The 16,990-nt window shown below is 52.0% G+C and overlaps 1 protein-coding gene across 2 annotated transcripts; it reads left to right on the forward strand.

Annotated features, from left to right (window-relative positions):
• Positions 1-1,374: 1,374 nt before the first annotated feature.
• SCYL3 (SCY1 like pseudokinase 3) lies at positions 1,375-16,809 on the forward strand. Of its 2 annotated transcripts, none has more exons than XM_062003269.1 (14): positions 1,375-1,465; positions 4,606-4,897; positions 5,346-5,531; positions 6,207-6,320; positions 7,228-7,284; positions 7,982-8,084; positions 8,450-8,561; positions 9,201-9,278; positions 10,588-10,727; positions 11,240-11,427; positions 11,798-11,969; positions 13,683-13,823; positions 14,405-15,144; positions 16,382-16,809. In XM_062003269.1, the coding sequence occupies exons 2-14, from the start codon at positions 4,733-4,735 to the stop codon at positions 16,442-16,444; spliced, it is 2,259 nt and encodes a 752-aa protein (XP_061859253.1). In that variant the 5' UTR covers positions 1,375-1,465; positions 4,606-4,732; the 3' UTR covers positions 16,445-16,809. The 2 variants fall into 2 exon arrangements, with proteins under 2 accessions (XP_061859253.1, XP_061859251.1); XM_062003267.1 differs by lacking the exon at positions 1,375-1,465 and adding an exon at positions 1,717-2,916.
• The last annotated feature ends 181 nt before the right edge of the window (positions 16,810-16,990 follow it).

Here is a 16,990-nt window from a genome sequence, read left to right on the forward strand (position 1 = left end):
ACCCCTCTGTTAGCCCTGACATGCCAGCTTGGAGACCCCCAGTGCACAGTGTGGAAGAAGTGTGCTCTTTTCTTGCCAACACAGATTGTGAAGTTCAGCTGAACAGAGTTTGGCTGTGGATGTGAGGGTATCCCTCTTTCTGTCCAGATACCTGTGGCTTTATTGTGCTGAGAGGACTCTTGTCTAAATGAGCCCCTGGCCAGCAGACCTGTGTCTGTGGGAGTATCTGCACCATCCACACTGTGGGCATGGACTGGAAGGCTTCGTTAGAAAAGGGCTGGAAGGTATAGTGCTAAAGAATACACTCTTCAACATTCATGCTATTTTTGACAGCACAAAATTTAATGCAGGCTAAACTGCTGGAGTTTAGTTACTAGAGCAAGCCAAGGAGTAAGCACAGCTTAGACCACCTTTGTTAAACACATCGCCATTGCCATTAAATCCTTGTCTAGACAAGGCCACGGGTATGGGGTGTGCTGCTGGGCCCTGCTCACTCTTAAGCATTAGGCTCAAAATGACTGAGCAAACCACATCCTAATGCCCTGGCGCTGCACGAAACTGGAATAACATTGGTGATATGAAAATAGTGTGTGAAAAGCCCAGACCTCCCACCGCACTACAGTAATTCCTTTCAACATTTGTTCTGCTGTCCAAAATACTCACGTGAAATCTCTCCCTGGAGTCACTTTATTCTGCAGCACAGAGAGCGATTAGTTTTAATGGCATTAAATAGATCACCACCAAAGCAAGGGCGCGGGGGACGTGTTGGACAGACCACCTGCCTCGCCCGCGCCCTTCTCACCCGGCTGTGCGCCCTTTGTTTAGGCTGGTCGGGTCTGTTCGCTGCGGTGCTGGCGTGAGGGCTGAGCAGGGAGGCTGTGGAAGGAAATTACTAAGGGCAGCCAGGGGGACAGCACAGGAGGCTGCTGGGCGTTCAAAGCAGGGAGACCTCTATTCCCCGAGGGCCGCGAATCACAGGCGGCACAGCGGCTTGTTTCCACAGGGCAATGGAGGTTCTGGAAGAGCACGTGTGCTGCCCAATGAGCCGCAACAACGGAGGACGTGGCCGGCAGTGGGGCTGCTGTGTGACTACAGTCACTGAGGCCGACCCAAGCACAGGCAGCACACAGCGCAGGGCTGCGGCTCACGCCGCCGTTGAGTGCCTGCCACGGCTCCTGAGTGCTCGGGAGCGCTGGAGGCCAGGAGCCCAGCGCGAGCTGGCGCCGAGCGGGAAAGGGCTCGCCCGACACCAAAATGGCCGGCGCCGCCTCACGGGCCGCGCCCTCGGCCGAGCGGAGCGCCCGCCCCGCTGCCAGGGGGCGCGCAAGGCAGGCGGCGGCGCTCGGCCCGCGCGCCTCGGTGGCACGGCGCTGCCGGAAGCGCGATCGGCGGCGGCGCCGGGAGGGACGGAGCGGGCGGCGGGGCCCAGGCGGCAGCGACCGCGCAGCGGCCCGGCGGGGAGCGGGTGAGGGGCGGCCGGGGGCGGGTCGAGGAAGGTGGCAGGGGTGAATGGCAGAGGCCTTTGGCAGGGTGCCGACTGGGCCGGGGCGGTGTGTGCATGGGGGCGGCCGGGGCGGCGCGGGGCCCGGCTCCGCTGGCGCCCGCGCAGCCTCCCGGTCGCGCCCGTGGGACGGGACGTGTCGTAGCGACCGGGGCCGTGGGGCTGCGAGGGAGGCGGGGCCAGGGCTCCGCGGCACCGCGTCCTGCTGCGGCGACCCCTGGGGCCGGGCCGCGGGAACGGTGCCCCGCTCCGTGTGGGTCCCTGCCACGCTCAGGGAGGGTGTGCGGGGCGGGGGGCGGCAGGGAAGGAGAGTGCCGCCGCAAACAGCGCGCTGGTGAGTGTCGGTGCTGTGAGCGTGCCGCAGGCATCGGCGGTGTTCCTGGTCAGGCCGGTGTGTTTGCTCGAGGAGCCCTCTGCACGCAACGGTGTGCAGGAGCAAACTGTCACTCGGGAGGTACAGCGAAATCACACGTCCTTTACCATCGAGGCTGCTGCCTGTATGTGTGTCATATGCAGGCTGTCATCACTCCACAAAGAGGCTACATTGAAATTCCAACTCTTAACACTCTTTATGGTAGCAAAGCCAAATTGTTCTTGACTGACAGTTGCTCAATCTTTCCCTGCTGGGCTTCTCTCCATTTCAAGGTACACGATGCATTGCATCTAATGTTCATGTGTACAATATATTGAACATAAGATATTAAAGGGTGCTAATGTGGTTAATGCTCTTAACCCACAAAGCATGTATGGTCGTTAAACAGCATAGTTGTGTGACTGACAGTTTGTTTTAGCATTGGAGGAACTCTTCCGTAGATCGTAGCCACACCTACGGGTACACTGTTGCAAATGCATTTGCCTGCTGGAGTTTCAATAGCCAACGTGTTTCAGAAAAAGAAAAGAAACCACACAATAGTTTCACAAAGCTGATGGCTCGTCGTCCCTGTGTTGCTGGAGGTTGCTCAGTGTTTGACACCGAGAGAGTTGCTGGGCTCCTCCTGAGAGACAGTTACCTGCTGTGGCAGTGTGGAGCTGGTTGTGTGCCTGGCACTCGAGTAGTTACAATCTTTCAGACCTGTGGGTGCCCCTGAAGCCAGTTTTGTAATGGGGTGAGCCTGTCCGTCTGTGTTTGGAGACAGGCGAGGCGCTGGGTCAGTGCAGAGGCTTTCAGCTGGCCTGCGCAAAAGCTGGCCTAGGAATCATTGCAGCAGAGCTGGCAAACAAAGCTGAGAAGAGCAGAGAGTGCAGAGGGATGCGCTTAGCTGTGCCCAGGAGGAGCAGCCAGTGCCACTGCACACAGGCGTGGAAGGTTAACCTGAGGTGAGCCAGAGCAGAGCTCCGGGGAGGAAGCCCTTCATCTCAGGGCAGTGTGAATGCTTCGGTGCCAAGGAGAACACAAGAAAGTCTTTTTTAGAAAGGTATGTAACTGCTGCATGGTGCTGTTCTTTCACCACTTGGCCCCTCTGTCTAGTGCTGGGAGGCTGCAGTTCAGCCTTCTGTAGCTTTCCCTTTTTTTCTTAAACGTTGCAGTAAAGACATTGCTACTGGAGAGGTGCAGATCCATCTCTGGCACTAGTGGGGAGAGAATGAGAGCAAGTTGCATGTTCTGTAGGTAATTCGGTGTGAGATTTTAGGTGAATCAGGATACAGAAGCTCAATTTAAAAAACACCCCATGATTAGATGATCTTTAGAGGGCCCTTCCAGCCCCTACCATTCTGTGACTCTGTTGCTTCAGACTGTAGTGGTTGTTGTATGCTCAGGAAAGTTAAGGTCTTTTCACATCAAGCAGTTAAGAGCTGTAGTATGCCCTTTTCTCATGTTTAATGTGTTCATAGGGTTGACTTCTCCCAGCAAGAAGCACATCTAGAGTTAACAAAAGCGATTAAATGGTGTGTGAGCAGGGATGTGTATGAAGTGTATTTAAAAGGCAGCATTCTGCTCCTTCCCCATGCTCTTGATGACTAGTGGGCTGTGCAATTGGCATGTTCACACTTAGACACCTTACAATCTGATGTTCTTATTAAAGGGCCCTTTGGAGGACGGGGGGTGATCATTTAGATAACTAATTCTTAATTGAAGCAGTGAAAAGAAAGCAGGAAACTGTAACAGCTCATCTCTCTCTCCAAAAGGCTCCAACACTGCTGGAGCTTTTGGAGGGGCTTGAACTGGATTCACTGAGAGGGGCCAGAGCAGCAGCCTGGCTGGGACAGCACTGGAGGAGCTGAGGGACTCCCCTGTTGTTGTCCTCCTGAAGCCTCAGGTCTGCAAGCACCATAATGCCATTCTCAGTTAAAAAAACTGCAACTTTCTACCCTACTTTTCCTGAACACTGAGGTTTTGCTCTCTCCTCCTCTCATTACTAAGATGGTTTGCCCATTACTGTCCACAGAGGGTACTCAGGGTCTCACCCGTCGCCTGTGATCTCCAGCCTGATCCCAGACCACATGCTTGGTCAGTGCTTTCTGAAGGAGCCTCTGCCATCAGCCTCTTTGCTTCACTGATTTTGTGTGCAGGGAAGCAGCACAAGAATCTGTGTCAGCCTGTCTTCCTGACAGAGGCTGTGGGAAGAAGGAAGGGTTGGCAGGCGAGTGGAATGTTTGTCAGATGGAGATGAAGGTAGTCAGGGAAGGGGGGAAGCATGCTGCTGGAGGAGATCACCTGACTGCAGCTTCACTGAAGTTGCCCTGGCTTGGAGAATTGAGGAATGGCTGCTTTTAAGCAGGCCAGAGTCTCCTTGTGCCCTAAGGGAGTGGCAAGCACAGTTCCTGGAATCACTGCTGCCTGGGCTTAATCTGAATTAAACCTCTGGAGCAGGTGTCTGTGTGACTCTGGGTGTTGGTGGATCCTGGCTTTGGCAGACACATCAAGGACCAGTTGTGGGCACTGTCCTGTCCATCTGCGAGCTGGTGATGTCTGGTTGTGATGCTGGCACGGATGCCAGGGCAGTTGTAGCTCTGCAGCTAAAGGGCTGCTAGCCTGCTGATCTGAGCCCTTTTGTGGGCATTTGGGTTTCCTTTATGATAGCTGGCGATTTTAATCTCGGCATTAAACTGAAGGAGAAGATAGTGGCAAGAGGAGGTTCTTATGACCGTCTCCTGCTTTGCAGAAAATGCTCTGAAGGTGAACTGGCTAGTGCCTGCTGGAACTAAATCTGGGCAAAACAAAATACTCCTCACCCGAAGGCCTGTTTGTCATCCAGAGGGAACCTCCAGCACAGCCAAACTGTGCAAGTGATGGGCTCGGAGAACAGCGCCTTAAAGAGCTACACGCTGGAAGAGCCGCCCACCACGCTGCCCACGGGCCACACCATCTACCCAGCCGTGCTGCAGGATGGCAGACGCGCCTCCGTCTTCGTGTACAAGCGGGAGAACGAGGACAAGGTCAACAAAGCTGCCAAGGTACTGTGGAGAGATCTGTCAGGGCTGGCCTTCCTTTGTCTTGGAGGAGTGGGAATCGGTGAACCCTTGGGGACTAAGGGCAGGAGGAAAGGTTGAAGTTGACCCTGACTGCCAATAGCTGCCGTGCAGGGGGGAAAGAGGGTTGGTAGCTGCAGAGTTCATCATATAGCAGCACCTGCATTGCCTTGCAGGGTACCAGTCTCTGCCAGCAGAGAATCTTCTGTGGGTGGATCCTACCTAAAATACCGTGGTTGTTCTCTGAGAGACTTTGTTTCTAGATGTATTAGAAGTTCTGCAATGAGTGAGTGATTGTGCTGCGTGCTTGGTGAGAGGCAGGGATGGGTGGTCTAAATTCAAGAGGAAAACATGGCTAAAAGCCCAAGACTAAGCTCTGCAGCCAACAGAGAGGCCTTGGCTGAGGCTTAACAGATGTTTTTGTTTCTGGAAGCACCTGAAAACCTTGCGCCACCCTTGCCTTCTGCGCTTCCTCTCCTGTACTGTGGAAGCAAATGGGATCCACCTGGTTACAGAACGTGTGAAGCCACTGGAGATGGTCCTGGAGACACTCTCTTCTGCAGAAATCTGTGCAGGCATCTACGATGTGTTGCTGGCACTCATCTTCCTCCATGACAGGGTAGGTGCTGCGGGCAGCAGTCACTGGGCTTTGGTGGGAGCCAGGTGAAACGTGACAGGAGAGCTTTCTCCCTGGGCTGGCCTGGATGACCACGTCCTTCCTGAGTCCTCAACAAAAAATCAGACTCATGCCCCACAGTTCTTTTAGGCTGAATCTGCTGAAGTCATGGGCTGCTTTGTAAGAGGGAAGGTAACTGAAAATGCCGTAGGTTTTGGCAGAGAGGGAGCAGTTCCCAATTCCTGAATTGACATCTGCTCATAGTGCTTCTTGTTTTTAGGGAAGTGGGATTGCTGGGCCTTGGCATTTACCTAGAGCTGTTGCCCCATGTCAGAGATGGATGTCACTGCTCCCCTGCTGTGGCACTGTGTGTTTGTCCAGCACTGCAGTTTAATCCCAGCTCAGACCATAGCTTTTGGGCTCAGTGTTTCTAACTGGAGCTTGTCTCTGATTTTACAGTCACTATCCAAGGGCTGTGACACTTAAGAGTTTCATCTGCTCTAAAACCCCAGCCCTCCTGCCCGATACCTGGCAGTCACCTACAGAATCCCAAAGGGCCTTTGGAATGATGTACTTTCCCTCAGCTCCTTGTGGCACTTTGTTAGTGCTGATTAAGATTTTACATCTTCATCTATCCCCAAATCTGTTAACTGTTTTTTTTGTCTTGGTATGTTTTAGGGACACATAACACATAACAATGTCTGTTTGTCATCCGTGTTTGTAAGTGAGGATGGACACTGGAAGCTGGGAGGAATGGAAACAGTCTGTAACTTCAGTGAAGCCACCCCAGAGGTAAGAGCCAAGTGAAGCACACCCTCTGATACCTGGGAGAGAGAGAGCTCCTGCCCGGCTGAAGCTGGTCATCCCTGGATGGGAAGGCCCAGGTCCTTCCAGTTACCTGGACTACACTGTTACAGTTCCTGTTAAGTGTGTTGGCTCACTTCCAGCTCTCACCTGAGTCTTTGCTCTAAGGACAGTGTAACTATAAACTACGACATCTACACAAACAGAAACAAATTCCTCATTAGCTGAAAAGCAGCTGCTTTCCTAAGGGAGATTGCTGGCTGGAGAGTAGGTTAAGAAAAATCTTTTCTCCTCTCGACTGATTTAAAAACAAATGAAACAGAAAAAGCTTTAGTGTGAAGCAAGGTGATCCAGGTTGAAATTAATCAATAGAAGAAATAAATGACTCCATAGCTTTTCCTTCATTGTTTGTTACTGGTCCTAGCAGAAAAATCCTTGGTTTGATTTCTCTGCATGCTGTGCAGAGTCATTGCTGCAGCCTGGCACTGTGTCATAAGTGTACATTGCCTTTTCTCCCAGGGGACCCACAAATCCTTCCCAAACTGTGCTGTGTGTCCCTGGCTGTATCATGTTTCAGCAGGGATCAGGCAGGCACGGGACTGGTGTGTGTGGTGGTGCACAGCAATGCAAAGGGCACAGGGCAAAACCTGACTGCTGAAGCCGCTGAAATCCTTTCCCCGTCCAGATGGATCACGTGGGATGATGGGACTGAAGGAATGAGTTGGCCGTGGTGCCCTGAAGCTGCTTCCTGTCAGCTCCATGCTTCCCACTGGTCCATTAGTGCTTCCCCTCTGGGCAGAGGGCAGGGGCAGCCCTGCTCTGTGGAGAGAGCCTGCTGCTGCTTGGCATGGACAGGTGATCAAGGCAGCTTACATCTCTCCTCTTCTCCTTCCAGTTCCTCTGCCATGTCAAGTCGGTACGAGACCAGTTGTGCATCCCTTGCGAGGAGATGGTGAGTGACATCACTTGCTGAAGGAAATTCTTACTGGCAACAAAGTGCAATATTTGGGAAAGGGTTTTCATTCACATTTTTTATCTCCTTGTGCCTGACTGTGGGATGGTATCTGAGGTTTATGCTCCCCCTTTTTCCCCCTGGCTTGGGAATCATGTGAGGCACAGGGGAGTGACATTCTGAATAAGGAGTAATGGGACAACTGGTTCTCATCTTTCAGTTCCTTTGTGTTGCAGCTTTAAGGCTTCTAAATCACCAAAGCTTTGCTAAAGTCACAGAGCAGTTACTGAGGCTGCCTGGCTGGCCGTGGCCACATGGCTGTGTATCTCCTGTAACAGCCTGGTGTTCACTCCTCAGCCACCTCCCAGCCATTAAGTACATCCCTTGCCTTGCTCTAGCTCTAATTATCACCTGTTTCCATAGAAATACTGAAAGTTGTTGACCTGTAATTGCTGCCTGTGTTCACTGGGGAGTTGTTTCCTCGTGATGTACCTGCTCCTTTGGGTTATACATTCCCCAGTGGAATCTTTCAGTGTAATACTGCTCTTGTAGGGTATTTAGTGAAGCTTTGGTGCTAGAAAAAGAATGAGAGAGTGTATGGGGGTTGGGGGGTGGGGGGTGGGGGAAATGGTGGCTTGTGGAAATGACCAAGCGTTTCAGAAAGCTGCTTTACTGATCTGTTTGGTTTTCTTTCCAGTCTGCAGATTTCCAAATCCTGCCCCACAGCTGCGGGCACGCAAGGGACGCCTACGCCTTCGGGACCATGGCAGAGAATCTCCTGACAGTCCTCAACGATCAGGGTGAGGAACGACACCCCTTTGGTTTGCTCTCACCAGGCTTCTGTAGCTTATGCCTCATGTGTTGAGCCATTTGCCTTTTGTTGCAGCTAGCAGGTGTGCTGCAGGCTCAGTGGCCGTTGCTGTTGTAGAGAGGGAGCCACAAGCTTCTTGGGAGAACAGCAGCGCTCTTTGGTGCCCCAATAGACAAAGACCTTAGGAAGAGAAATGGAAATGCTGCTTTTCCCTTCCTTTAGGGACAGATAGGAGCAATTTTGCTATCAAATAGAGCTATAATAAGGGGTTTTTTGGGAGGGTGGAGGACTCCTGAACATAGCTTGTGAAGTGCTGAGAGAGAGAAATCTAACTCTAGGTGCTCTGGATTTCAGTTTCAGCAGATATTCTCTCCAGCTTTCAGCAAACCTTGCACTGTACACTGCTGAATCCAGATCCAAAGTGTCGTCCACCACTGTCCACCTTACTGTCTCACGAGTTCTTCAGGTAAGAAAAGAAATATCCCACCTCTGTCTCTTGGTGCATCTTGATGCTGCTTATTTCAGTGCTGCAAATGAGTTCATTTGGTGAAGGTGTGTTACTTACCAGATGGGATGTGCAGATCTAATCCCTGCTTCTTAACAGAGATCTTTGGCAAAAGAGACTCCCTACATGAAGAAAGCATTATCAGCCTTCCAAATGAGATGCTGAGCTAATGGTGGTGACAGGAGCATGTCCCTTAGCCACACACAGTCTGTTGGATCCCCTCAAGCTGATGGAACTTGGTGGGACATGCTCTAGACAATACCACTGGAGCAAAGTGAGGTCTGAGATAACCCACACAGAGCTGCGTCTGCCCTCACCCCAGGGCTCCTCTGGTGCAGGGTGACACTTTGTTCTCCTCATTGCCCTGGTGAGGTAGCTGGAGGTGGCCCATGGCTCATTGCCCAGGTTTCCTGGTGGATTGCTGACTTCAGAGTCACAGGTCTCACCTCTGTGCTGGTGTTCTCGGCCTGCCAGTGTTTGACTTGTGTCTGTATCTAGTTCTCTCTGCTACACAAAGGCCAGGGATTTGCAGTCTCTTAGTTGTGGGAGGTTTAAGCATCCCAGGTTTAAGGCCTGACTGATGGACGTTTTTGTGCTTAGGAATGATTTTCTGGAAGTTGTGAATTTTCTGAAGACCTTAACACTAAAGTCTGAGGAGGAAAAAACGGAGTTTTTCAAGTAAGTGAAGGAACTATCATCTGGAAGCTGCTTATTTCAGAAACACTTCTTCCACATGGAACTGGGAAGCAGCTCTGCAGAAAGGCCATCTGCCTGCCTAGTTTCAAGACACTCTATCAGAGAACTTCTTGGAATGTGCTGGAAAAAAAGGGAATCCTTCCCTTACCTCGTTCTTAGGAGTAGCTATATTTTAAGTGCAACTTTCCAAAAGAGGGAAACCTAGCACCAGGCACCTCTTGAGGCTGACAGGTTTTTCCATATAGGCAGATCTGGTAAACTGCTAACAAGACAGTTTTCAGTAAGTGCTGGTGGGTGAATTGATCTTGCGGTGCCAGCCCGGACTGGGTAAAGCTGTGCTCTGTAGTGGATGTCTCAGCTGCAGTGGTGCAGCGTCTGCAGGAAATCCCATTCTCATGTCCCCAAGAAGGTTCCTGTAAGGGAAGCTTCCAGGTAGTTGTGGCATTATCTGGGTCTGAATAAAGGGAGAAGCTGAATTTTTATTTCTTTTTCCATACAAAGAGCCTAGGTGCCCTTACAGAGCTCTTCTTTGCCCGTGTTACACTTCTGGGGTCAGCATCAGCTGTGACACTAGCTTCATTTCACTAGTTTGAGTCTAAGTGGAGGAAATAAGAGGAGAACGGAGATCATGGCAAGAGCCTTCTGAATGGTTCCCACTGTCTCTGTAACAGTGACAATCACTGAGGGAGTGAACAATTGGCTTAAAGACACAGCTGTGTTGCCCCTTTGTCAGGCAAGGGGCCTTTCACAGCGTGTGCACTGCACAAACCCAGACTCTGGGGCTTGAATAAAGATGGTGGCCACCCCTGCAGTGTATGAGATGGAAGTGCTTCCAAAATGGGATTCCCTTTTTGCAAGGGAAACTTCCCTTGTGTGGTGGGTAGAGCAGCTTTGTCCCAAGCAGTAGGAAGATCCTTGCGAGGCACCAGGTTGTGTGGTGAGAGGACAGCTCTCTGCTGCCTTTGGAATGCTGTAGCACTTTGTGGGAGATGCCAGCTGGGAGGCAGTTTGGTGCCACAGCAGTGTGCAGCTTCTCTCAGGGGGAAGTCTGGCTGTGGTGGTGCTTCGGGCCATGCTGCATACAGCTGGGGGCTTTTACAGGGGCACACTCAGCCTCCTGGGTTGTGTTGTCTTTGCCTGGAAGCCCCAGGCAGGAGCAGAGGGTTAGAGCACATGTAGCGTGAGAGGTGGAGGTGGGCAGACACAAAAAGAGGGGAAAGTAACATTAGGGGAAAGGATGGTAAATGCATGGAATGTGCCTCTATACCAACTGGTGTCTCCTGGAATGCAGGTTCCTGCTGGACAGGGTGGCTGGCTTGTCAGAGGAGCTGATTGCATCACGGCTGGTGCCTCTTCTGCTCAATCAGCTGGTGTTTGCAGAACCTGTAGCTGTCAAGAGTTTTCTTCCCCATCTGCTGGGTCCAAAGAAAGGTGACCTTTTAATACTTTATGTCTTTACAATAATTACTGGCAAGTTTGGAATGAACTCAGAGTGATCATTCCATTGGATCAAGGGAATAGTGGTGTTATTTAACCAGAACAAATACTGTATGTACAGACCTGGGAAGGACAGTTAGGTGTGCTTCTATATTTGCTGTACTTTCTAATGCTTTGCTGGCTCTGGGAGGAGAATTAGGAATTGCCTGGGCTCTTTCCCAGGTTTACTTGTCACACTTTTTCCTAAATAGCTGCTGATGTTTCACCAAGCAATAAGTGTCTTGTGCCAGACCTTCAGTGTGCAGAACTGTTGCCATGGAGCAATGGACTCTGGTCCTGCTGCCTCTCCTCTCTCCCATGTCCGGCATCCCAAGCAAGCTGTGTTGGCAGCTGACAAGGAATCAGACCTGGCACTGTAGATCCTGGCTGTGGTGTTTCTCAGTTTTTGGAGGAGCCATCTCTCCTTGTTGAAGCAGCCTTTTCCCATTTTCACCTCTCTTCCCTAGAGGAAAGTGGAGAAAGCCCAACCAGCTGCCTCCTGTCACCAGCCCTGTTCCAGGCACACGTCATTCCTGTGCTGCTGAAGCTCTTTGAGGTCCACGAGGAGCACGTTCGGATGGTGCTGCTGTCTCACATTCATGCCTACGCGGAACTCTTCTCTCGGGAGGAGCTGAAAAACGTCATATTGCCACAGGTTAAGGGCAGCGAAACAACACGTGGAGCATCCTCAGATGGGGGGTTTCTGCTGCTGGGGTTGGTCCTCAGCTGAAAGCTGGGATCTCATTGCTTGCAACCTCTGTCCTGTGCAAGACCTGTGCCTTTCCCAGCAGCCCCACTATGAGAGGCCATGGAGGGCGTGGGGCAGGGTCTCACTGAGCATGAGGATCAGCCCGACACAGTGAGTGGAAAGCTGTTCTGATGCTACAGAATACCAGCCAGCATCTCCTGAGGCCTGTGGGAAGCGATAGAAATGATATGTATATAACGTTTAAAAGGGAAAGTAGTGAAAAAAGCAGGATTTTTTTTGTTGGCAATGCTGTGATGTTGTGATGTCCTCGGTGCAGGTGTTGCTGGGCCTTCGAGACACCAGTGACTCCATCGTGGCCATAACGCTGCACAGCCTGGCAGTTCTGGTCTCCCTGCTCGGGCCTGAAGTAGTTGTAGGTGGAGAACGAGTGAAGATTTTCAAAAGCTCTGCACCAAGTTTCATGAAAACTGCTGATCTCTCTCCAGAAGGTATGGACATGCTCAGGGTGCTGGTGGGATCCCTGCCCAAGCAGCACTGAGCAGCATTTCTTGGATGGTGCATCTCTTATTGCTGACAGGTTAATTGGAAAAAAATCTGCTTTGCAGCTTGGCTTCAATTCCAAATCAGGTGCTGCTGGCAGATATGGAATTGCTGTCAGAAGAGGAGTTCTGTATATGAGTATTTCAAATGTAATAGATACACGGAGAAAAATGTACAGCTCCTCTTCATTTAGGAGTCTCTGTAAATGAAAGAGATGAAGTGTGTATGTGTGTGTGTTTGTGTCTGCTGGAAAACTATAATGCCCTTTGTAAGGACTTGGCTACCTACCCAGACAGCTCTGTAACATTCCCTCTGTCCTTCATGTTTTTCAAAGCAGTAAATCTCATCCTCTCCTCCCAATTTCTATCCATAGATTGGAAAAGGAATACGAACTTCCCTATTTTCTCAGCTCTCTGGAGGCTTTTCAGCTAGTCCAAGTGAAGACAGTAGTCCCTGCTCCTACCAGATAACCTGGAACTGAGTGTGCTAAGGGAAAGCTTTTCTGCATGTTGAAACTCAGACTGCAAGTAACTGGAGGGAAGATCCAGCACTTGTTCTGCTTTAGACCTATAGATACCAAATGAAATGCTTGACAGAGACCAGTTGAAGTATAAATGTTTTCTGCCCGACCACGTGTAACCAGCAGCTACCACCCTTTATTAAAGTCTGTGGATGGCTCATGGCATTGCTGTTTTTTACCCTGCTGTAGCAGGCTGCAGTGATTCAGCCCCTTTGGCTTGCATGCTAAAATCAGGTTTCATTTTCAGAATGTATTTAAAATTTACCTACTAACCAAACCCCAAAACCCACCTTTGTCCTCAGCAGTGAGTGATGACCTGCAAAGACCAGTACTAGAGGCCAAGGACACGAGGCTCAAGGAGCTGTTTGCTCAGCCCAAGAAGGATGTGCCTTTTGTGGGGGCCCTGTGGGGAAGGCTGGGATTGTGTGGGCATTGCAGCCCTCTCCTGTGCCCCTGGGCCGTGAGCCACTGCGGGAGGCAGCTGATCCAGCTGTGGCACCAGCCCCAGCCAGGCTGTTCTGGGGAGGAGGCAGCAGGGCTTCACGTGCCCAGGCCACTGCCACCACCCCCGAAACTGAACTGGAAGGAGGTGCTTGCCAAGCTCTCCTCGTGGGCCAGGGAAACAACTCGCCTGGCCCAGACCTCCCCTGGGGAGTGGTGCGGGGGTGGCTGTCACACAGCCCTCAGGCAGAGCCTCTGGTTCCTGGGAGCTGCTCTGCTCACACCCAGGTACCAAAGGAGAGGTTGTGTCATCGTTCTGTGGAGCGTGAAGGTGTGTGGAGGCTGCTCCCGCTCTGGCTCGGGCAGATCAAGGCCCTGCTTCTGTACAAGCAGCAGCCAGCGGGGCAGCTGTGCGGCCAGGCAGGGCAGAGGCAGGGGCTTGCATCCAGCCAGCTGGCAGGCAGCACTTTTTAAGCATCTCTTTGGATCGTAGTTTGTTCATTGTGTATTTCTTGAAAGAACCTGTGAGCAGAAACTCAGCAGCTGCAGGTGCCCAGAAGCAGCTGTTGTGCTGTGTGCAGCTGCTGTGGCAGCGAGGGCCAGGGCTGGCCCTGGAACCTTCCCTGCTGCCCTTGCTTTCAGCTAAGACAACGCCACACCTTGTGGACTTGGTGGTCTTTCTTTTCTTTTCTCCCTGCAGGCTCCCCACGTCATGTTATAAGCAATCAGAGAAATCAGACCTCTCAGCCCTTGAAGAACCCTGAGGCGTTCCCCGTGGTGGGAAATGTGCCTATCAAGAAGCTTTCTGTGCAAGCTGACAATCCCTTGGCTTTAAAGACAGGTAAAACTTTTGCTCTCACTCTTCCTGTTTAGAAATCGTGTCCTACACCTTAGGTGTTGCTGGAGGTGTTAATTTTCCCTGCATGTAGATCTGAAAGAGATTCAGTCAACCAAGGAAGGCAACGGCAAAGGAAGGGGAGTGTGATTGTGACTTCTTAGGGAAGTTATGAGGGAATGTGATGCCCAGGGCCTGCTGGGCACCTTCAGATGCTGTTTCCTCAGGGCAGGGGCTCTGCTGGGCTCTTTCACCCCCATTGGCAGCTGCACTCGCTCTTTCGACCAGCTCCTTCTCTGGCCTCAGAAGCTGACTCAGTTTACTTATGTGGCCTTTTTTTCTGTCAGCTGTTGCTTCTCAGCTCTCAGCATTCCTTGCTGCAGGGCTGGGAGATGAGCAGAGCCCTCCTTTGGGTGCAGGAGCTGGCTACGTGGTGCCAGGAGAGCACTGGCACCGCAGCATCTTCCCACCCAGCATCACTGCCTTTCTCCATGCGAGGCACTACCTGTGCTGTCAAGGTTTAGGCACAGCCCTCCCTGTCCACGTGCTCTCTTGCAACGAGTATGTGACACCTTTGTCTTCCCCAGGTGAGCAGGACCCTCAGCCCAAGCTGAATGGAATCCCAGGAAGCATTCACAGCCTGGGGAGCAGCAGGGGCTCTTTGACTACCTCGGCAAAGCCTGCAGAGGAGTGGCCGGACTGGAGCGAGCCTGAGGAGACGGACGCTGAGCAAACTGTGAACATTCAGATCGAGCCCCGAGAGGCACGGGGCAGTGTGGCACCTTACTTTGCTGAACAGGATGTAGATGAGAAGCCTTGGGATGATGTTGAGCGCAGCAGCCCTAGTCCTGAGCTCTCCTCAGGAAACTGCCTCACTGTGACACAGGCCGATGCAGTCGAAATGCGGAGGCCTCTGCCAGGTGCCCCTCAACTGAGCAAAGGATCCAAAAGCCTCAGGCTGAGTCCCCCCACACCGTCCTGCCCCGGGAGCAGCCGGAGCAAGGACAAGTGGCACCACCAGGAACAACTGGGAGAAACTCTGCTGCCAAAAACAACCTCTCAGGAAAGGTGGAAGCCTTCATCATCAGAGTCTGGCCTAGGAGAAGAATTCACAATCAAAGTGAAGAGGAAACCTGTGCAAGACCCTGAGCTGGACTTGTTTGCTGACATGATCCCAGACATTAAACCTTCTTCAGCCCTCTTGCTTTTACCTGAGGAGAGGACAGCAGCAGTTGTTGCCAGCCCTCCTGGTGTAGGGTCCAGCAGAGGAGGTGCCTCCCAGAACGTGCCCTTTTCATCCAAATTCGCAGCAGCTGATGTTGTGGAGGTAAGAAGCTGTAGGCAGGGGGGGTGAGGGACTGGCCCCAGGGCAGGATCCTAAAGCATCCTGTAGCACCACATCCTCGTGCAGCTCCAGCTGCTCCTTAACCAGCTGGTGGAGAACCCAAGGATGTATCAGCAGTGTGGGGCTGCACTGTTCAGTCTTTACCTGTGAACCCGAGCTGCTGAGCTCTGAATGGGGGCATCGTCCCGGGCAGCAGGAGGTTCAGCGGGCCCTCACAGCCTTAAGAAACAGTGAGGGAGTGGCTTTAACTTGTACACTGCTAAAGGAGTTCAGGAGTTGTAGCTCCAGCTTTTAGTAGATGCTGTGATATTTTGGTTGTGAGGGCTGCACCCCAGCTTGGGAGAGCCCTGGTCTGGGGGAGAGAGAAGGCAAGGCTGGGCCCTGCCTGCAGGAGAGGCACGGCCCCAGCACAAGGGGAAGGGGCCTCCCAGCACAGGGACTGCTCAGCACTCAGCATTGCTCCTGCCTCTTCTAGGAAAAACTAATAGCACTGTAAATAGAGGACCAGGAAACCAGGACCTCTGGATAACAGAGTGAAGCTTTTTGGGTGGTTTGTTTTCATGAGAGAATAGCTGAGGCACTTTGTCAGAACCAGAGGTTCTAAAACTGCCTTTTTCAGTAGCAGGTGAATCCCTCCGGCCCCATCCCAGAGGCAGCAGGGACTGGGGGCACGTGGCCCTCCCCACACAGCTCCACTGGGGAACAGCTGTTGATCTCAAGTTGTTTTGCTACTTCAGGCTCCAGAGAGTTACCCTGGGGTGGCAGGGGAGAGGAGCCTTGGCTCTAAACTGAAGTTGTTTACAGCATTTGGAAGTGGCACCCTGTCATTTTGGGAGGGATGCAGCAGGAGAGCTGGGTCACGGGACAGGTAAGGCCAGACTCAGAAGGCAGCAGGACAACAGCTGTTTCCCAGGGGTAAAGAAATGGCTTTACAAGATCCTGTTCTGAAGGCAAAGTGGTCTTAGTACAAACAGTTCCTGCTTTCACTTTAGAAAAATAAATAAGACTGTCTCTGTTACTCTGCTCTTGGCTTTAAGGTGTTTCCTTGTGTAGTGAAAAGTTCTTTAAGACAGCAACTGCAACTAGTGGCCCTTCCATTTTGGCTTTAGGAGGAGGTTTTGGCTGTCTGGCTGAAGGTCGTGCTCTGCCTCAGCAAGGTGCCCAGGGCAGAGGTGCAGCCCCCCAAAGCCTTAACCCTGCTCCTTTTACATGATTCTAGGCTGAAGCTGGAGGCTGGGGTGAAGAAGAGGAGTTGAACTGGGAAGATGATACTAACTGGTAACGGGACTGAGACACACAGGCACTGTATGGTGTGTTGGATCCTGTCAGAGAAGCAGCTGCTTGCCCTGTGTGATGGATAAGTACCTCAGCATTGCTTTTGCCAGAGGGCGGGCACTTGCTGCTGCAGCCAGCAAGATCCCCTGGGGCTGACCCCCTGCCACGGCTGCCCCTTTCCAGTCTGTGCCAAAACCTGCAGGGATGAGGCCTGTGCCCAAGCAATGTGCCTGCAACATGTGCCACTGCTGCCAGAGAGAGGAGCCTGATGGCTGTGTTGGTGCTGACGTGGTGCTGCAGGCTTGGGGTGGTGTAAGTGAGTGTTCCATAACTCACCCTGCTCTGAAAAAGTAATGACAATAAATGACAGTCACACCGAGTTCCTTGCTTAATGTGCCTTTTTCTCTTTTCCCCTTCTTTGGAAAAGCCCCTAGAAAGGGTTCTCTTTGCCTTTTTAGGATGAGTAAAGTGTACATTTAACTTATTTATTTCTGTTCACATAGCCCTGTCCGTGGATGGCACAAGAGGTGCTAGGAACCCTGCAGTGAAGGAA

This window comes from Colius striatus, chromosome 10 (genome assembly GCF_028858725.1).
Source record: "Colius striatus isolate bColStr4 chromosome 10, bColStr4.1.hap1, whole genome shotgun sequence".
Lineage (NCBI taxonomy): Eukaryota > Metazoa > Chordata > Aves > Coliiformes > Coliidae > Colius > Colius striatus.